Source organism: Hydra viridissima, unplaced genomic scaffold (genome assembly GCF_058129835.1).
Source record: "Hydra viridissima isolate aposymbiotic clone 2 unplaced genomic scaffold, HvirCarnegie_v1 scaffold_4, whole genome shotgun sequence".
NCBI classification, from domain to species: domain Eukaryota; kingdom Metazoa; phylum Cnidaria; class Hydrozoa; order Anthoathecata; family Hydridae; genus Hydra; species Hydra viridissima.
In genome coordinates, this window is record NW_028324303.1 from 20,172,772 (window position 1) to 20,190,171 (window position 17,400).

General features: G+C 28.8%; 2 protein-coding genes across 6 annotated transcripts in view; both read left to right on the forward strand.

Moving 5' to 3' along the window:
* The first annotated feature begins 607 nt into the window (after positions 1-607).
* LOC149890430 (beclin 1-associated autophagy-related key regulator-like) lies at positions 608-6,917 on the forward strand. 4 transcript variants are annotated; one of them, XM_090085956.1, is made up of 12 exons: positions 608-967; positions 1,565-1,627; positions 2,687-2,726; positions 3,014-3,095; positions 3,454-3,569; positions 3,904-4,069; positions 4,168-4,350; positions 5,317-5,349; positions 5,443-5,569; positions 5,992-6,082; positions 6,233-6,312; positions 6,440-6,917. In XM_090085956.1, the coding sequence occupies exons 1-12, from the start codon at positions 840-842 to the stop codon at positions 6,729-6,731; spliced, it is 1,401 nt and encodes a 466-aa protein (XP_089942082.1). In that variant the 5' UTR covers positions 608-839; the 3' UTR covers positions 6,732-6,917. The 4 variants fall into 4 exon arrangements, 2 of the variants coding, with proteins under 2 accessions (XP_089942082.1, XP_089942084.1); XR_016452041.1 differs by having other exon boundaries at positions 609-967; positions 5,443-5,538; XR_016452042.1 differs by having other exon boundaries at positions 609-967; positions 5,443-5,538; positions 6,001-6,082.
* Positions 6,918-13,633: 6,716 nt separating this feature from the next.
* Positions 13,634-17,400, forward strand: part of LOC145182702 (RNA helicase aquarius-like) — a 30,534-nt gene continuing 26,767 nt past the window's right edge. Inside the window, exons 1-7 of one of the 2 annotated variants that reach the window (XM_090083704.1) lie at positions 13,634-13,720; positions 14,352-14,434; positions 14,511-14,564; positions 14,688-14,882; positions 16,943-17,017; positions 17,123-17,182; positions 17,260-17,328. In XM_090083704.1, the coding sequence (XP_089939830.1) occupies positions 14,366-14,434; positions 14,511-14,564; positions 14,688-14,882; positions 16,943-17,017; positions 17,123-17,182; positions 17,260-17,328 (522 nt within the window). In that variant the 5' untranslated portion in view covers positions 13,634-13,720; positions 14,352-14,365. Of the gene's footprint in view, positions 13,721-14,261; positions 14,435-14,510; positions 14,565-14,687; positions 14,883-16,942; positions 17,018-17,122; positions 17,183-17,259; positions 17,329-17,400 lie in introns of those variants that run through there. The other variant, XM_090083703.1, reaches the window with a different exon arrangement.

A 17,400-nucleotide genomic window follows, 5' to 3' on the forward strand; every position in this document is an offset into this window, starting at 1 on the left:
ATCCCAGGAAAAAATATAGTTACAGGTAGTATTAATACTGAAAATGGGGCCATTTAATTGAAAAATATTTTCCATTTAAAAGTCACACCTTTCCAAGATCCAAATTCTCATGTTTTAACTTATCCTACTCAAATCATTAAAAAAAGACGAAAACTACATTAAAACAAAAGTATTTTTTGCTTACATCTCAAGAAGCACTAGGAAAAAAAAAATGAAGAATTTCAAAAAAAAAAAAAAATCAAACAAAAAAAAAGAATGTTAAGGTATGTTAAGTTAAAGGGAAAAAAAGTAGGAGGGAAAAAGACAAAAATTCCAAACTGTAAAAAAAAAAAAAAAAAAAAAAAAAAAAAAAATAAAATTGCGAACAATTTATTATTCTTTTGTTTTTATTTTAACTTTAACAATGTTGTTCTAGTTTCTTGCTTATATAATGTTTATTCTTTCAGTTTAAATTTTTTTTGTTTAAACTCGTAATTTATAAAAGAAATTATGCCTTAATCTAGCCGATGACCAGAATTAAGTGATAACGCACGAGGAGGCACCACGCAACAAGAAGTCAAACAGACTTCGACACTCTTTACTAAGCGGAATAAAAGACGCTCTTTTAGTATTTACCAAAATGGCTTTTTCCTAATATGATGTAATAAGTCTAATAAATGATATTTTGATTATTTGAGCATGTGACGTTTAACACAGAAAAAAACTGCAAGGACACCATATTCTTGAAAAGATACGCTACAGGAAAATAGAAAACGTATCTAAATACAATAGAGATATGCTTATAAAGCTGCTAGAGTTAATTAAGGTGATACCCTAATATCTTTCTAGCCTTTCTGGTTATGTCAAATCTTTTGCTTGTTGCAGTCGAGATATGCAAGCTTTGTGGACGATCTAATAAACGATTTACATGCCAAACTTGTGTCGTTAATGGAAATTTTGTTAATAAAAGTGATGTAGACATCACTAGGTAATAAAGGTTATTTTTAAAACAAATTGCTGGTGAAAATATGGAGCTACATTTTCTCAGAATAGACCATTAAATTTTTTTTATTTCATTGATTATTTTTTTTACTTCATCGATTAAAGAATCTTGTAGTTCAGTAGTACAAAAATGATTAAGAATTGACTTCTATTATCATTTTGTTGTCAATAATCATAAGGTTTTGTGTAGAAAAACTGTTTTAAAAGAAGACAAACGATATACATCTCAAATAAATCAGTTAAAACTGATATATAAAAGATCTTTAAGAAATTACCAAAAAAAGCTATTTGTATGTATGTATGTATGTATGTATGTATGTATGTATGCATGCATGCATGCATGCATGCATGTATGTATGTATGTATGTATGTATGTATGTATGTATGTATGTATGTATGTATGTATGTATGTATGTATGTATGTATGTATAGTATCTACCTATTACTCTATCAGTTTATCTACCTGTCAATCTATATATCAATATTTGTATATCATCATATGTGTACTAATATATATATTACAAAATAGAATAAATCATGATCCTTTTTCAATTAAAGTTTTTTTTGGTTTTTTCTTTTTTAGCTATGCTTCAAAAAAAAAAAGATTAAAAATTGTTGTTGCAGTCCAACAAGATTGCTTAAATAGGTGAGTTTTTTTTCTCACAATAAATAGTAGCCACAACATGATATATATATATATATATATATACATATATATATATATATATATATATATATATATATATATATATATATATATATATATATATATATATATATATATATATATATATATATATATATATATATATATATATATATATATATCCCCTTCTAACAGTAATTTTAAAGTCATATCCCCTTCTAACAGTAATTTTAAATTAGTAAATATTTTAACTTTAAATTAGCCTAGCATATTTAATTTTTTAGCAAATTCAAATTTGTTTAAAAGTTTATTGTAAGGAGACTTTTTGTGCAAAGATGGCTATATTTACTCTTAATATTATCTAAATGGTTTACCATTTTTAGTATAAATAGATTAGCTTGAAATTTAAAAAAGCATGGAATCAATCAACGTGTAAATGTAAGCAGTTAACTCCTGAAATTATATAAATAATGCATATTCTTTATTATTTATTGATTGTCAGTAAGAGAGCCTGGCAATTATTATAGACAGTTCTTGGTACCGTGTTCTTTTATTTTTGCTTTTTTGCAGTAAAAACAAAAGAGCATGGCTAAAATCATACTAACTGTAGTGGTTCTCTTATTTTAATCCTCTGAGTAGCAACAACCTAGTAAATGTCCGAAGAATACTTAGTCATTTTTTGACAAAATTATAAATGATCTTTCTAAATACCTTGAATTTGGAATAAATTGTCATCAAGTTCTGTTTACTTTTAAGATAACAGATTGCTGACCTAGAAATGCCCTTTTTAATGTACAGTTATTAATTATTTTTTTTTATAAATTTGAGTAAAATTCTATACTGAAAACATCAGTGAAAAAATTTCAGAGATTCATACAAAATTTTGGAGTGAACTTTTTCATAGGATCTGTTTTTTTCAAACATAAAAAAATCTTTGATACAGTTTAAATTTATACTGAAAGTATGCTTATAAGATTGACCCCTGAAATATTATTACCGTAATAAGCTGGAATGTAGAAGTATTTTTTTCACTCATAAAAGTTGACATTTTTTTTACAGGCTGCACGACTTTGTTGAATATACAAAAAGCAATACACAGGTTTATTTCTAAAGATTTTCAAGTTGTTAAGTTTTAAATATCTGTTTATTCTCTGATATATGTTTTCTAAAATTAAAGAAATATAAAAGTATGTTATCTTACTAATAAGAGAAATGCAAATCTTTATTTTTTTTTTTCGGAAATTCTATTTTTCAATTTTTCTGTATTGCATATTTAAATATCTCCCAAGAGTTTGGTACAATTTGTATTTAAAAATTCTCTGTTAAAACATTTCATGATTCAAAATTATTTTCAAAAGTTTTACACTTTTTCTTCTTCCTCTTCAGAGATGTGACATTGTTCTCCTTCAAAATCGCATTGAATCTTTAAAAAAAGTAATATCTCAAGAAAAGAGTCACATGCAGTATGGTATGTTTTGTTATTCTTTTGCTTTATTTTGTATGACATCCATATTAAGCGTAACATCCATGTTAAGTATATCATATAAGTAATGCTTAGAAAATTAAAAAAAAAAAAAAGCAGTAAGAGAGTTTAGATTTTCTATAGTTATAGCTCTCTTAGAAAGTGTGAAGTTTATAGAATATATTGACTTATACATTTTCTTTGTTATGGACTCTGGTAATAAATAAGAATATTTTAAAGTATTCAAGTATTAGTATACTTTTTAACAATTTATAAAAAAATATCTAATTTAAATATCTTCCTTTTTCTCAGCTGTCTTTAATTAGTTGTATTGTTTGCAGAGACTTTACTTTTTAATTCTTAGATAAAGAAGAAAATGAAAAGTTAAGAATGCAATTATCTGATCAAAGGAGGTTAATGAGCAAACTTGTTGTCAAAGCAGAGGAATTAAAAAAAGGAGTCCAGTTACAGAATAAAAAAGTAAGTTAAGAACTTCTTTTGCTAAAATGTTAATTGAAAAAGATTGAGTTTTAGTATTATTTTTTATATCCATATAGTGTATGTTAATGAGTTTCAAGTAAATGATTTTTTATTGAGCTTTGGTACTTTTTGAACTTTCTTTCTATTTGTACTTTTAAGAGTAAAAATATAATAATCAAGCTCAGCACTTTTTACTACAATATTTTCATGTTATAATAAAAAAATGTTTTTGGTTATATTTTGATTAAGAATATAACACTTAGTAAGGAAGGAAGATATAAAGTACCTCAACAAAAGAGAAGTAGTTGTTTATTTAAATGCTTTTGTTTTCAAGCAAAAACTTCAGCGTTATAAAGAAAAATTGGAGAAGAAAGAAAGAGATTTAAAAAGTCTTCGTGTCTTTAACTTACATTGTTTGATTCGTGATATATTTACACTTTCAGTGAGGGAAGTATATCCACAATTTGGCACTCCTCCACGATCTACATATATTACACAAAGTATACAACATTTTGCTTTGCTGTTTTTTCACATTTTAAGGACTGCATTATATATAGCATAAAATAGTTTCTAACTTTGATGAAAACGCTTTTTTCAGAAGATTGCCTTGATGTTGTGTCTCAAAACATGTCTTCGTCTGCAGAGACAGAGTTAGAAGAAGCAACTCGGACTGTTCATGTAGGTGGCCAGTGGATTTCTCAAGACTGTTCACAAACTGAGCATACTATAGTAGGTGTAGGCATGCCATCAACAGAAGATTTCATGAAATACTATGAATGGTGTAAGTAATGTTTCAGTAGCTGGTACATTGTCATTTTTAAATTATTTCAATTGTTTTTCCATAGTTCAATGACTTATCATTCAGAGAGATTTTCTTTAGTAAAGGTTTTTCTATAGCTCAGGATATTTCTACTCTAACTCTAAAAAAAAACCATGAATTAAAGTGGTATAATACAAGTTAAATACAGTTTTAATGTCTCAATCCTTACAAAAGATAAAAATTTAAACATGACACATTTCAAAAAAAGTATTTTTTTATAAGCATACTTTTTAGTTTTTTCTGAAAATTTAGTCCTGGCCAAGCTAATTAGATTTTGTTGTAATTTATTTATTTATTATATTTTGAAAATGACTTACTTTTTCTTAAATGACTCAAAAATTTTGTTCAGAGTAAAATACAGATGAGCAATTGCAATATTTTTTTTTTTTTGCAAAACAACTTTGCATTGCTTCTAAAACTTTTTTTTAAGGCTTTTCCTCTTTGTCAAAAAAAATTGGCTTGAATTTTTGGAAATGCTAGTTCTACTTTGTCTTGGTTAAGTGGTGCAATAGTTTTTAAACTATAATTCTATCAATACAAGTTAACTCTATTATTATTATTATTATTATTATTATTATTATTATTATTATTATTATTATTATTATTATTATTAATATTATTATTATTATTATTATTATTATTATTATTATTATTATTATTATTATTATTATTATTATTATTATTATTATTATTATCATCATTATTATTATTATCATCATTATTATCATTATAATAATTATTATTATTATTAATATTATTGTTACTACTACTATTATTACTATTATTATAGCTGTATGTACACAAAAGAAAAACTTTTTTTAAATCAAAACTTTATCTAAAATTAGTCAGATATACTAAACATTCGTTAAAATCCATTTATTAAAAAACAACAAGACAATCAGCTAAAACCATTTTTTATAATTATAGTAAAGTCGTACAGGAATGAACCTCGAAACCCAGGTATTTTTTTTAATTTAATTTTTTTTATTTTAGGATTTTTATGGCTTTGACCTTTTTATGTAATTGCTATTCTAAACAATTTTTGATATTTAGAATGTCAAACGCCTCTTCATGACTTGCTTGTCTTAAGCATACCAGCGTCGCTTACATACACTGCACAACTAACTGATGTCATCGCTTTTTATTTGGGTATCAATCTTCCTAATAAAATTGATTATAAGTAAGAACTCATTTGTAAGGAAAGTATTTATGCAGATCACTTCATTAAAAAATTGACCTTTTTTTTTTACAACAGTTAATCTTAATAGACGGTTAGGAAAGTTGTAAGGGAATGACTTTGTAGAACTATCTATATTTATATATTTATATATTTATATATTTGTATATTACACATTAGAGTATTTATTTGTTACACATTTGAGTCTTTGCAAAATGTGTAAATGAGTTAATGAGAGAAAACATAGTATAATAATACTTTATAACAATAATACTTTTATACTTTTATTTTACAATTTGTTTTATACTTTTAAGTAATGTTTAAAGTTTTTTTTATGAAATTTTTTTTTTTTTTTTTTTTTTTTTTGTTTTGTTTTAGTTTTTTTTACTATATATTTCTCTTTTATTCTTTTTTTTTTTTCCAAGTAATTTCAGTCTATTGCAAGTTTCACGACTTCGTTTATATGAAACTGTCAACAGGCTTTCTCAAAACGTTTTGCAATTATGCTTTTCTCAGGTAACTCTAAAAATGTTTTGTAAAGAAAAAAGTTTAAGATGTAGAAATTAAGTTTTTTAAATTATAATTTTCTATAAATATAAAGAAGATTATTCACTAATTTCTATTATTTCCTCAACAAATATACTTCTATTATGTTACTTCTTTTAGCGCATTCCGATAGCTGATCTTCATCCGGAGCTTTTGTTAAACAATATAAAACTTTGTTTATCTTCACAGGATCTCGGCTGGTTAGTTCCAGAATAAGATTTTTTTAGTAACGGTGATAACTACGAGGTGGCGGTGGTGATGGCAGCGACAAGGATGAGAATGATGGTGGTGATGATTTTCACTAATAAATGTTCTATTTTTGTTCAGGAATGGTTGTTTCGAGACTTATGAATTCAAGTTTCGTGAATGTCCGTTTGATTCTGACAGCAGCGCCGAGGAGCTAGATTACGATTCACAAAGTGATACCAATGATATTGAACCTGAAGACTGGGATCAACTTTCTGATTTACCTGACGATCACAGTATCATTCGATCAGAAAGTTTCTCTCCCACTATGGAGCAAAGTAGAGAACGTTCAAATTCTGTATCAGCTTCTGGTTTAATGACGTCAGCTGCAGCATCTGTTGCTTCGGCACTCTGGTCATGGAAAAGACAGTAGTTTTTTTTTTTTACAAAAATGATATTTTTAATCTTATAAATATGTGCAAATAATTGATCTCTCAGTGATTATTTTTCGTTTATTATGTTTGCAAATGATTTTCATGTAATGCTTTAGCTAATGTGCGTAGCGTTGTAGATGTATTTATTTTTAACAAAATCAGAAACTATGTATGTTGTAATACAATATTTACTTTTTTGACTTTAGTCAAAAACGTTGCATTTCTAATTTTTACTATTAAAATCTCTTGGGTGAGACTTTTTGCTAAAAGGACATCACCATGGTTTTGTGTTTAAAATTATTTCATTTTTCTAACATGTTACATTTCCGTATGCGAAAGACAACGTAAACATGCATGTTAAAACTTTACAATCTCTACGATTTCAAATACAAACCGTCTCACAAGATGGATAATCAATTAAGATGAACGTTAGAATCCTTAGATCTTTTACATCTATAAACCTAATAAAAGTTTCGTAAGATTATCTATAAATGCATTTTAATGTGAGTTACAACTACTTATAAAGTGAGGTTAGACTTCGCCCACCTTTCTAACGATATATTCCACTCATCGGTCCTATTTATCCTTTCTGAGTAATTAAACGGTAAATTAAAACAACCCTATTAGCTATTTATTGTCATGTTTATTGTCACATGTTATTGTTACAAAACTATAAGAGCAGTTAATTTAAACTTTATCAATTATACGAAAATCTTAAAAATTTGTACTCACTTTAACCAATATAAATTAAAGTCTACTCAAACGTAACACAAAAAGTCAACGACAAATAGCAAGATCATAATTTTACTTTCAAATGACGTAAAAGATTCACCAAGAGTCGGCAGGCCGTCAAAACTTAATTCTAGAGATCAAAGCTTTTTGTAATAAGACTGGTTACGTCAGTGCTAGTTAAGGCACATTTAAAAAATGTTTTAACAAAAAAGTATTGGTTGTTATGTTGCTGCCAGAAAACTGCTTTTAAGAGTGACAGATAGAATAAAAAGATGTAAATGGTAAAAGGAAAGACTTCACTGGTCAGTGGAAGTTTGGTCAAAGCTCAATTTTAGTGAGTGGTATAATAGATATTTTGAGGTAGTTAATTCAAGATTTATCGTTAAAAGATTAGCTTCAGAGAAATATAAGGAAAGATTTTGTTTAACAAGAGTACAAGGCGGTGGCGGTTCGATAGATATTCGGGGATGCATTTCTCAAAAGAGGATAGGATTTCAAAATATTTTTACAAGGAGAATTAAATTCATAAATGCAAAGAGACCTTGAAAAAGAAGCTTTTACCTAGATCATTATGCTATATCATTTTTTTAGAACGCATAAAATCTGGATTTTTTCAACTGGACGGCGCAACAGCACATACTTCCAACTTTGTGAAAGAATGGTTTCAAAGGCAACATTATTCTCTTCTACCCTAGCCAGCACGATCACCAGATCTGAGCCCCATCGAATATTTTGGTCGTGGATGGACAAGAATTTATTAATGAATGTGAAAAAAGTATTGCGCAATTGAAACTTGTACTGGAAATTATTTAGAACGAAATTCCACTGGAATTATGTACGCATCTGATTGAATCTATACCAATACGTATTCATAAAAGCACGTGGTAGTTATGCAAAATACATTTTTTTTAATTATAATTTTTTGACCTGACTCTCTTTTTTAATTGATTTTTTTACCAAAACGATATAGTTTTTTATTTTGGCTGTATTCCAATGTATTTCAAATAAAAATTAAAAAAAAAAAATCTCTCTTCTTTTGTTTTATTTTTTTAAAAAAGCATGGAAATAATTTAAGTAATCGCTAAAAAAATCTAAATAATTTTATATTTTTGAAAGCCACTGTATAATCCTACAACAAGAGGTTGTAGTCGATATGTGTAGTGCGTTTGGTATGTTACAAATACAATTTCTTTCTCTCTGCAAAACATAGTTGGTTCAAGAAGAGCAGTGGACTCATGATTGTCTAGTGAAATTAACATTGGACTATCCTTTATACAGTTAATGTGATTCTGGAGTTTGCTTCAAAGCTTCAATAAAACAAACTTCATTTATCCAACCAAAAGGGTTTGTTAATCCTAAGCTACGCCCTCTGGTGCATTTTTTAAAAATCTTTTTTAAAACGAACTCAAGGAACTATAAACACTGGTGGGGTTGTGTTGCCAGTTGTTCAAACCTTAGGAGCAACTAAATGAGGAGTTCGCAATACAATTGATGCTCCCGTTTCATCTGTATTAAAAATTCGGTTGGGTGTTTTATGTTTTCGCAATGCGTTTTATAATTTATAAAGTATTTGGATTTAAGCTTGTTCCCATCAAAGACTTATATTTTCAAGTTTGAGTAAACTAATTGATGAATGCTTTCTCATGAATCCTTTCATCCAGTCTACTCCAGCAAGTTAATTATCTAACCAAGATTTGTCAATTTCAAAGCCAAGACTCCAACTATAGTCGTAGGGACAATTTTTCGAACTTGTTGTTTGTAAGTAAGAAAATATTGGATCACACTACTTTTAATTAAATATGCAACTAGGAGGTCTTCTTGCTGAGTTGTAATTATCTACTGGTTTGTGTATTTAGAACTAAATGCGTACTTCTTATTTATCTCTTCTTATTTCGAGGGATCTTTGTAATTTTTAATTCTGTTATGTTAACCGGTATGTTATTGATTTTAGCCTTTCTCTGATAGATTTCTTGCCTTTTGTTACCATATTAATTGCAAAACATACTTTCTCCTCTGATAACATGCATCTTGTTCCTTTTCTAATGTGCTTGCGTGGTATTCTCTGAAAACATAAAATTTAATCAAATAATTAGTATTTAAACAAAAATGTTTAAATTGCATATGTGCATAGTGTATGAAAATATTAGCAAAACATTTGAGAATTAGAAGCACATTATAAAAAAATATATTTTGACACACCCACACTGTACAAAATATATATGTAGTATACAGAACAGATATTAAAAATTCTGTCAAATGCTTCCCGATTTCAATATACCAATCTTCCACCTTTTGCGAGTGAGTGCTTCAAAGTGAAACATTTTTTTTTATAATTAAAAACTTTTCACTTTTTAATTTAATTTTATTCTTTTCTTGAGTTTTAGGTTTAAATTTAAGTTTGAACAAATTAAAAATATTAATAAGCTAAAAACAAATTAAACCATTAATAAACACTCAAAAAAGAAGCGAATTCGTCATACACATTAAAATGTAAAAACAATCAGCATAGTGGCAAAATAAACAAATGATAAATTTACAGGTTAGAAGTTCTAGAAACCGAACTATATATTCTGTGAAAGAAGTGATTATAGGCAACATTTGATATCTGCATTTATAAGTTAAAAATGATTTAAAACGCCCTGTGTACCATTGGTTACCCTGTACCAATAATCACCCTGTACCAATGCACCCCTCTATAATATATTTTCTAAATAACTTTTTTTTTAATTGCTGATAATTAAGAACTGAAAACCAAATTTCAACTTCGGCTTAAACTTCTATTCTGCACAGAAGTTTGAGCCGAAGTCAACTTCGCTTTCCAGTTTTCCAATCCGAATTTTAACGAATATTCACCGGTGTTGCGTTAAAAAAGTTAGTCGTTAAAAAAGTTTATAAAATGTGAAATCTGCGCATGCGCAAAATCATTAAAACTTTTTTAACGCCTTACGGCGTTAAAAAAGTTTGCCCGTTAAAAAAGTATTCAAAATGGTAACGTCAACCGGGGTAACTTTGGTCGCCGGGGTGACTTTGTTGACCGGGGTCAATTGTTGATTTTTTTTTAAATTCCTAAAATTTAACAAAGATAACATGTTTTAATTTTGTTAGAGATACCAACAATATATATCGACTATTATATCAACAAATTTGGTATATCAACAGTTTTTGTGAATATAGCACAGTTACTTCGTAGACTACATTGAGTTTATTTTGGCATGTTTTGACACTTCTGATACATTTATTGAACCATTTGAATTCTTAGCCGGTGAAAATGCCGAGGAAATATAAGCAAAAGCGTGGTTCAAGAGCATATGCAACTTCATACAGTCAAGAAACGTCCAATACTATAAAAGAATGTTTAACTGGAAGAGTAAGCGTGAGAAAGACTAGTCGAAAGTTCGGAATATACGCTTCCCATTTGCTTTAATCGCTGGACGTTGCTGTTTTCCGTCCGCTAAAAATAGAAACGCGCATCAAAGAATCAATACCAAAAAATCAGTTCCTCGGTCTTCTTGCTCTACTGCAACGTCAATTGAAAAGCGATAATTTGAGATCTGACTTCAAGGCTAGTGGAATATTTCCCTTCGATAAAGAAATGGTCATGAAGCGTTTGCCACAGGTTAACAAAGACATTGGAGGAGGTACCGGTAGTACTGTTAAGGAAGCATTCAATGAAGATATAGAAGGTCTATTAGTGAAACATTGTGGACAGGATGGGAAAACAAATCGCACCAGAGGGAAAAAGATCACACCTGGCAAAGCGATAACACCGCAAGATCTGGTGAATAACACAACTCCTACCACATCAAAGAATAACAATAACACCAAGAATAACAGTAACACCAAGAATAACAAGAAAAGGGCAAGAGTTGAACAAGTGTCATCATCCTCAGATGACGATAATGACCTACTAGAAAATGACTTTTAATGACTTTTGCACAATAACAGGGAGCTAGTTGCAAAATTTTTTGTCCATTTAAATGTTCTTTTCATGTTTCTCTAAGTGTTTAAGGGCTGATGATTTTTTAAAACTCCAAAAAGTGACCAATGTTACCCCATAGCAGGGGTATTATTGATCAAACATGATAAAAACCTGGGGTAACATTGGTCACTTTTCGGCGTTTAAAAATAAATATTTGTAATAAAAAAATTAAAAAAATAAATATAGAGGCCTATAGCCAAGACCTATAATGTTATTACCACAAGAGAAAACTGTAAAAAGTTAATAAGATTCAGAGATGTTTAAGAAAAACTGCCAAAACTGACCAAAGTTACCCTGGCTAACGATACTCTTTAATTTGCGCAACCCTCAAATCCACAACAGAATATGCTTTGATATTTTGATTAAGGCATTGGGAAGCATTCTTTTTTTATTTTTGAGCAAAAGCTCTCAAAGAGAGTTTCAATTATTTTTTCCAAATTTTTTTTCCCTGTAATTTTCTAATTCTACAAAGTTATACAATTCTCCTGACATTTTCTTTTTCATTTGACCTCCTCATAGTATCAAAGCTTTAAAACTCCTAAATAAATTATATTTCATGAAAAAATAGAACATAGATACTCACTTCTAAAAGAATTATACTATACTAATTATAGTAATATATACAAAATCAAATGTTTTTAAATTCTCATTTTATAGTTCAAAAATATTAACATTTCACCATGAGCTCCTGTTAAGCTATATCTCTTTGCAGTATATACATTTCCACCTATACTAAAAAGTCTTTCACTCTCCACAGAAGACAGTGGGCAGCTTAAATACTTTAAAGCAAGCTTTGCTAATAGTCGCATTTTGGTTTTCTGTGATTTCCACCACAACAAAAGATTGCTTTCTTTGTCAATAAGGTCTTCATTTGAGTTGTGTTGAATTTTGTTTAATAAAGTTTCATTTGAAATTAAAGTTTGTGGTTGACCGATTTATTTAGAATTAAATCCTACAAGTTCTTCAAAGCAATTATCAAAACCCATTTGTACTATATCTTTCTATTCATTTAGTAATGTACCATTATTTTCTAATTCTGAGTCAATATTTTCAATGTCACAAGCTGCAGACCGATCATTTTCAGTAACTTTGATGTTTTTTATATTTTCATGGGTTTTAATAAGTTGAATGGTTATGTTCTCAGTACTTGTTTTAGCAGCTGAAAAGGTGTTTTCATTTTTGAACATTTTTAATTTGAATCTGGGATCAAGAAATATTGACAAGATGATGTTATAGTTATCAGTATATTGTTTGAAACTATTCTCCATTGAATTAGCTGTCATCAATTAAAGGTTTATAATGAAATGTTTCAAAAACTGTATCTGTGGTATAATATCTGAGACAATAGAATTTCTTTCACTCAAGCGAACTCTTGTTTTGTGGAAATCTTTTAGCAAAACACAAAACTGTCCAATAATCATCCATTTTTTTGCATTTAATAAAGGAAGCTTACCATTTTCAAGTGCATATATGGTTAGAGGTTTCCTTTGATCATAAATTAGTTCTAACATATGACAGGTACTATTCCACCTTTTTGGAACATTTTGAATAAGTTTGGGCTTAGGAACATTGTTTGCTTCTTGAAGAGCTTTAAGTTTAGGGCAGACTAGGGGGAGAATGGCTGAAATGCCCAACAATTGAATGCCAGTTTGCAATGACATTCTTGACATACTATCATATGGGCTATCTTTAATAGCCTTGACAATATTTCTACCATTATCTCTAGCTATTAAATGAATTTTTGAAGGTGATATTTTAAATTCAGCCATATCTTAATCAATTCAGCAATATTTGCTGCTGTATGCCGCTCAGGAAATGGAGCTACTCTAAGTACAACAGTTTTCTGATTAAATGTATTGTCTAAACAGTGACCTGTCAGGCTCATGAAGCTTTCATTTGAACTACTGGTCCATATATCAGTAGTAAAGCTTATAAATTCAGCAACTGAGTAAACATGGACAGCCATTTTTAACATAAAGTATAAAATAATTTCATCAACTGAGTAAACATGGACAGCCATTTTTAATATAAAGTATACACTAATTTTTATTATTTTACATACCCTAATAAAACAATGCAACTTTTTTAACGTCTAATTTCATTCCCTAACGAACGCTCCTTTGACCGTACTGCGCATGCGAAACGCATGCGCAGAACTATTTGTTAACTTTTTTAACGACTAACTTTTTTAACGCAACACCGGTCCTCATCACCCCGTATGTTCATTTGTTAGACGTCATTTATTTGGAAATAGTTAAAAACAACTCTTTACGTTGAGTAAGAAAATTTAAAAGCGTGCGAATATTACTATGAATAGAATAGTGAAGAGAGACCTCGTCCATTTATTATATCTGCAGAATTATTAAAAACAACAACAACAAAAAAATTAGCACCTTTTACTTTTAAAGCCAGATTTTTCAATAGCTAGCTAAACAAGCTCCGATCTCTTAATTCTCTATTTAACCGTTAGGGTTCTATTTAACCGCTTAAGGACTCTATTTAACCGCTTCAGCACTGTTTTTCTTCTAGTTAAGTCATCCTTTCATCGTTTCTCGTCATCGTTTCTCCTACTTTAGTCATCTTTTCATATTAGCACTTCACCACTTAAACAAAATATTAAAACATCCTCTATTAAATATATTATAATTTTTTCCTTTAACTACTAACTATATCAAGTTCTTAGTTTTCGTATGATTTATTATAGTTACACAGAACTAACATTAAATTTCGAGTACTGACACAGAACTTAAAATAAGGAAGGTTGTATTTGGATTACAATTGTTAGTTATAGCTTTCATATACTTGGAGAATTGTATAAATATGTTAACAAATATGGGTAAAAGATATTCAACTGTGTAAATGAAAATATTTTCATTTATTGCTATATTTTAAATTTTTATCTATTTAGCATAAATTTTAGTAATGGAAGTAAAATCAAGACAAGCCTTTATTCCAACTGTTGCTCAAATTCAAAATGATGTTCTCACAAAAGTAGGTTTTGATATAGTTTGTGAAAAACTTGTGGATTTCTTTACAAAACTTAAGGTAATTACAATTTTTTGTTTAGTATGCTCACCAACATTGGGCAACTATAAAGAATGAAATATCCTATGATGCTAAGGTAACAATAATATAATTTTTTTTTCTCTCTCCATGAACACACACACACACACACACACACACACACACACACACACACAGCTTATTATATTTATATTACATTTTAATCTTATAATTTCTCTAGATTATTGATTTGATATATAACCAAGAGTTATTGGCTAATAAATTTCCAATCAAAAGAATTATGCTTTTGGAGTTCAGTCAATACTTAGAAAATTTCTTATGGAAATACTTTAATGAATATGCAACAGATGCTCATGTTTTATCTATATGCTTATTAGTTAATGAAAAATGCAGAGAACGAGTACCACCATGGGAGGTGAGGTTTTAGCCTTTCATTGTATATTATGTCTATGTGTTATATAAATTGCATTATATACAAAATATGTATTATAAATCTATTCTGTAGAAAACCATTTGTGCTACACACTTATAAAAAGTTTACATAAGAAGTTTTAGGAATTTCATTGCAATTTACTTCAGTGGAAAATATTGAGTAAAGTTTGATTTGTAAGGTAAAGTGTCTTAAGTGCATGCTGGAAAAGATAAACTACACTAAGCAACAAATTTTCATGAAAGTTTGGTTTCATTTGAAGTTTTGATGTTTCTAGATAAATTTTTGCATGTTAACTTTGAAAATCACTTCAGTTTTTGTCTAGCCATAACTTTTGTGGAGATAAGCAATATCTAGTGTATTCCAGGTGATTCCATTGGTTAAAAAACAATATCACTATATAATTATATAGACAAATTGCAATTAACATTTATTTACATTGAATTTGAAGTTAAATTTTGATAAACTGTCAAGTAGTTCATTAACCAGTTCCCTTTAGTTTTCACTGTTTTTGTTTCCCAAAAAAGAACATGTTTGAAAGAACATGTTTGAATGCAACCCAGGCTCCTTTTTCTCTCTCTAACATTTTGTTTTGTTTTTTCTGATGCAAACAACTGTTTCACCTGTGGTCCAGTAAACACACCAGCTAAAACTTTGGCATCTGATAGTTTAGGAAAGATTGATCTAATCTCCTTAAATGTTTTGTCAGTGCCTTGAAAAATTGTTTGATCAAGCCCAATTTTATATGGAGGCAGAAGAATTTTGTCCACAGGTACTTGAGCAACAATTTTCACATTGTAGAACCCTGGCTGCAAATCTTTTCTTTCAGCCCATTCTCTTTGGAGTGATTTACAATGTCTTTGCTGTCCTACAATTAGTTAATCCTCCTTGCAGTTCAAGAAGAAAACCAATTATCTTGAAATATCCACACACATCCTACTTTAATCATAGTTGATCTTTTGCAGCAAAATCTTAACATTATTATAATCTTTGTGTAAGTATACACTGTGTCCGATTGGTATAGAAGAATGTTGATTTTTATTGTGAAGTAGTACAGTCTTTAAACCCTTTGTAGAGCTACCAATAAATGGCTGCCGTTGGTCAAGTTGATGTGAGATACCAATTGCCTGAAACAGTCCCATCTCATCTGAACAGAAGCAAAGAGATTTATTGGCTGTAAAGTATTGAGCATAGGATGTGTATCTTGTTTGGTACTTGGTAATTCTCACATTTGTTTTCAATAGATTCCATTCTTCAATCTGGATGCAAGCAGTTTTGGAAGATTCAAATCTCTAACTAGATTGTCAAATTTGTGTTGGTAGGGAAAGTGAGGTTCCCAGATAGTTCCATAACCATAAAGTCCACCATGCAAAAGTAACAGTCATTTGGGTGATTTGCTGGCTCTCTCCAAATTATGTGTACTGCAAATGGCATCCTTTTCTTGCTGCCTCTCTTCCAATGTTGATTTACAACAGCCAAAGATAACATGAGCAACCCAGGATTTATCTTGGTTAATGTTTTTGCAATAAGTAACCCAAAATACTTCTTGTAAGGTTGGTGATATTTTGTACTGCTTGAATTTGCATATTTCAACTGAGCAGGTCCAATATAACATCCACAAACACAACGGAAGCAGTTTGCTGGTAATTTACAATATTTAGAAGCCATTGTAATAAGTAATTTAACAACTTTTAAGTTCCCTAAAAATATAGGAAAGAAAAAGTAATCAATATATAGTTACAGTAAAGAAAAAAAATTATTCACTTATGCAACTTAAATGCCTAAAGCAACACGAAAATAAACTTCTCCATTAAAATTGTTGAATTATGAAAAAAACATTAAATAATAGATTGAAACAAATTTTTGTTGCCTAATGTTACAAACACAAATAGGAGTTTTTAATCAAAGGCAAATTTTCCTGTAAAAAAATACTGGGCATTCTGTTCCCCAAGTATGGGAAACAAATTTCTATTTTTTTTTTTTTTTTTTAATCTTGTTAGCAGTTATTTAATTGCTCATGTATAATTTTTGGTATTTAATTACAGGTATTTAAGACAAATAAAGAACACTTTGAGTTTTTCTTCCAAAAAGTACTTGAAATCGCTGTAAAAGGAGAAGGGGTAATATCATCAAACAGCTAGTTTTTTAAATAAGTTTTATTATGTTAAACTTTAGCATTTTTAATGAATATTTTATTGTTTAATTTCATATCAATTAAATTTTAGTATTCCCTCAAAGAATGTGTTATAATCCTGATTTTCCTGATCAGATGCTTCAATAGTTTGGTATGTGAAAGAAATTCTAGGTTTGTCAATCAATGTTTATCTCAAGAATTCATAAAAATTTTGTGATATTTTTTTAGGAGGTAGATTTAATCAGAGAGCAAGTTCAAAAGCTCATCAGTTTGCCGATGTGGTGCTGTTTACTACCAGTATGTTTTTTTTTTTTTTTTTTTGCTTCTGCTAAACTTTAATTCAAAAGTTATTTTCAATCCAAAGGTTAT

Coding starts and splice junctions, on each gene's coding strand:
- LOC149890430 (XM_090085956.1), top strand. CDS start 840: ATGTCAAATCTTTTGCTTGTTGCAGTCGAGATATGCAAGCTTTGTGGA. Junction 968..1,564: donor AGTGATGTAGACATCACTAG/GTAATAAAGGTT, acceptor TTTCTTTTTTAG/CTATGCTTCAAAAAAAAAAA. Junction 3,570..3,903: donor TCCAGTTACAGAATAAAAAA/GTAAGTTAAGAA, acceptor TTTGTTTTCAAG/CAAAAACTTCAGCGTTATAA.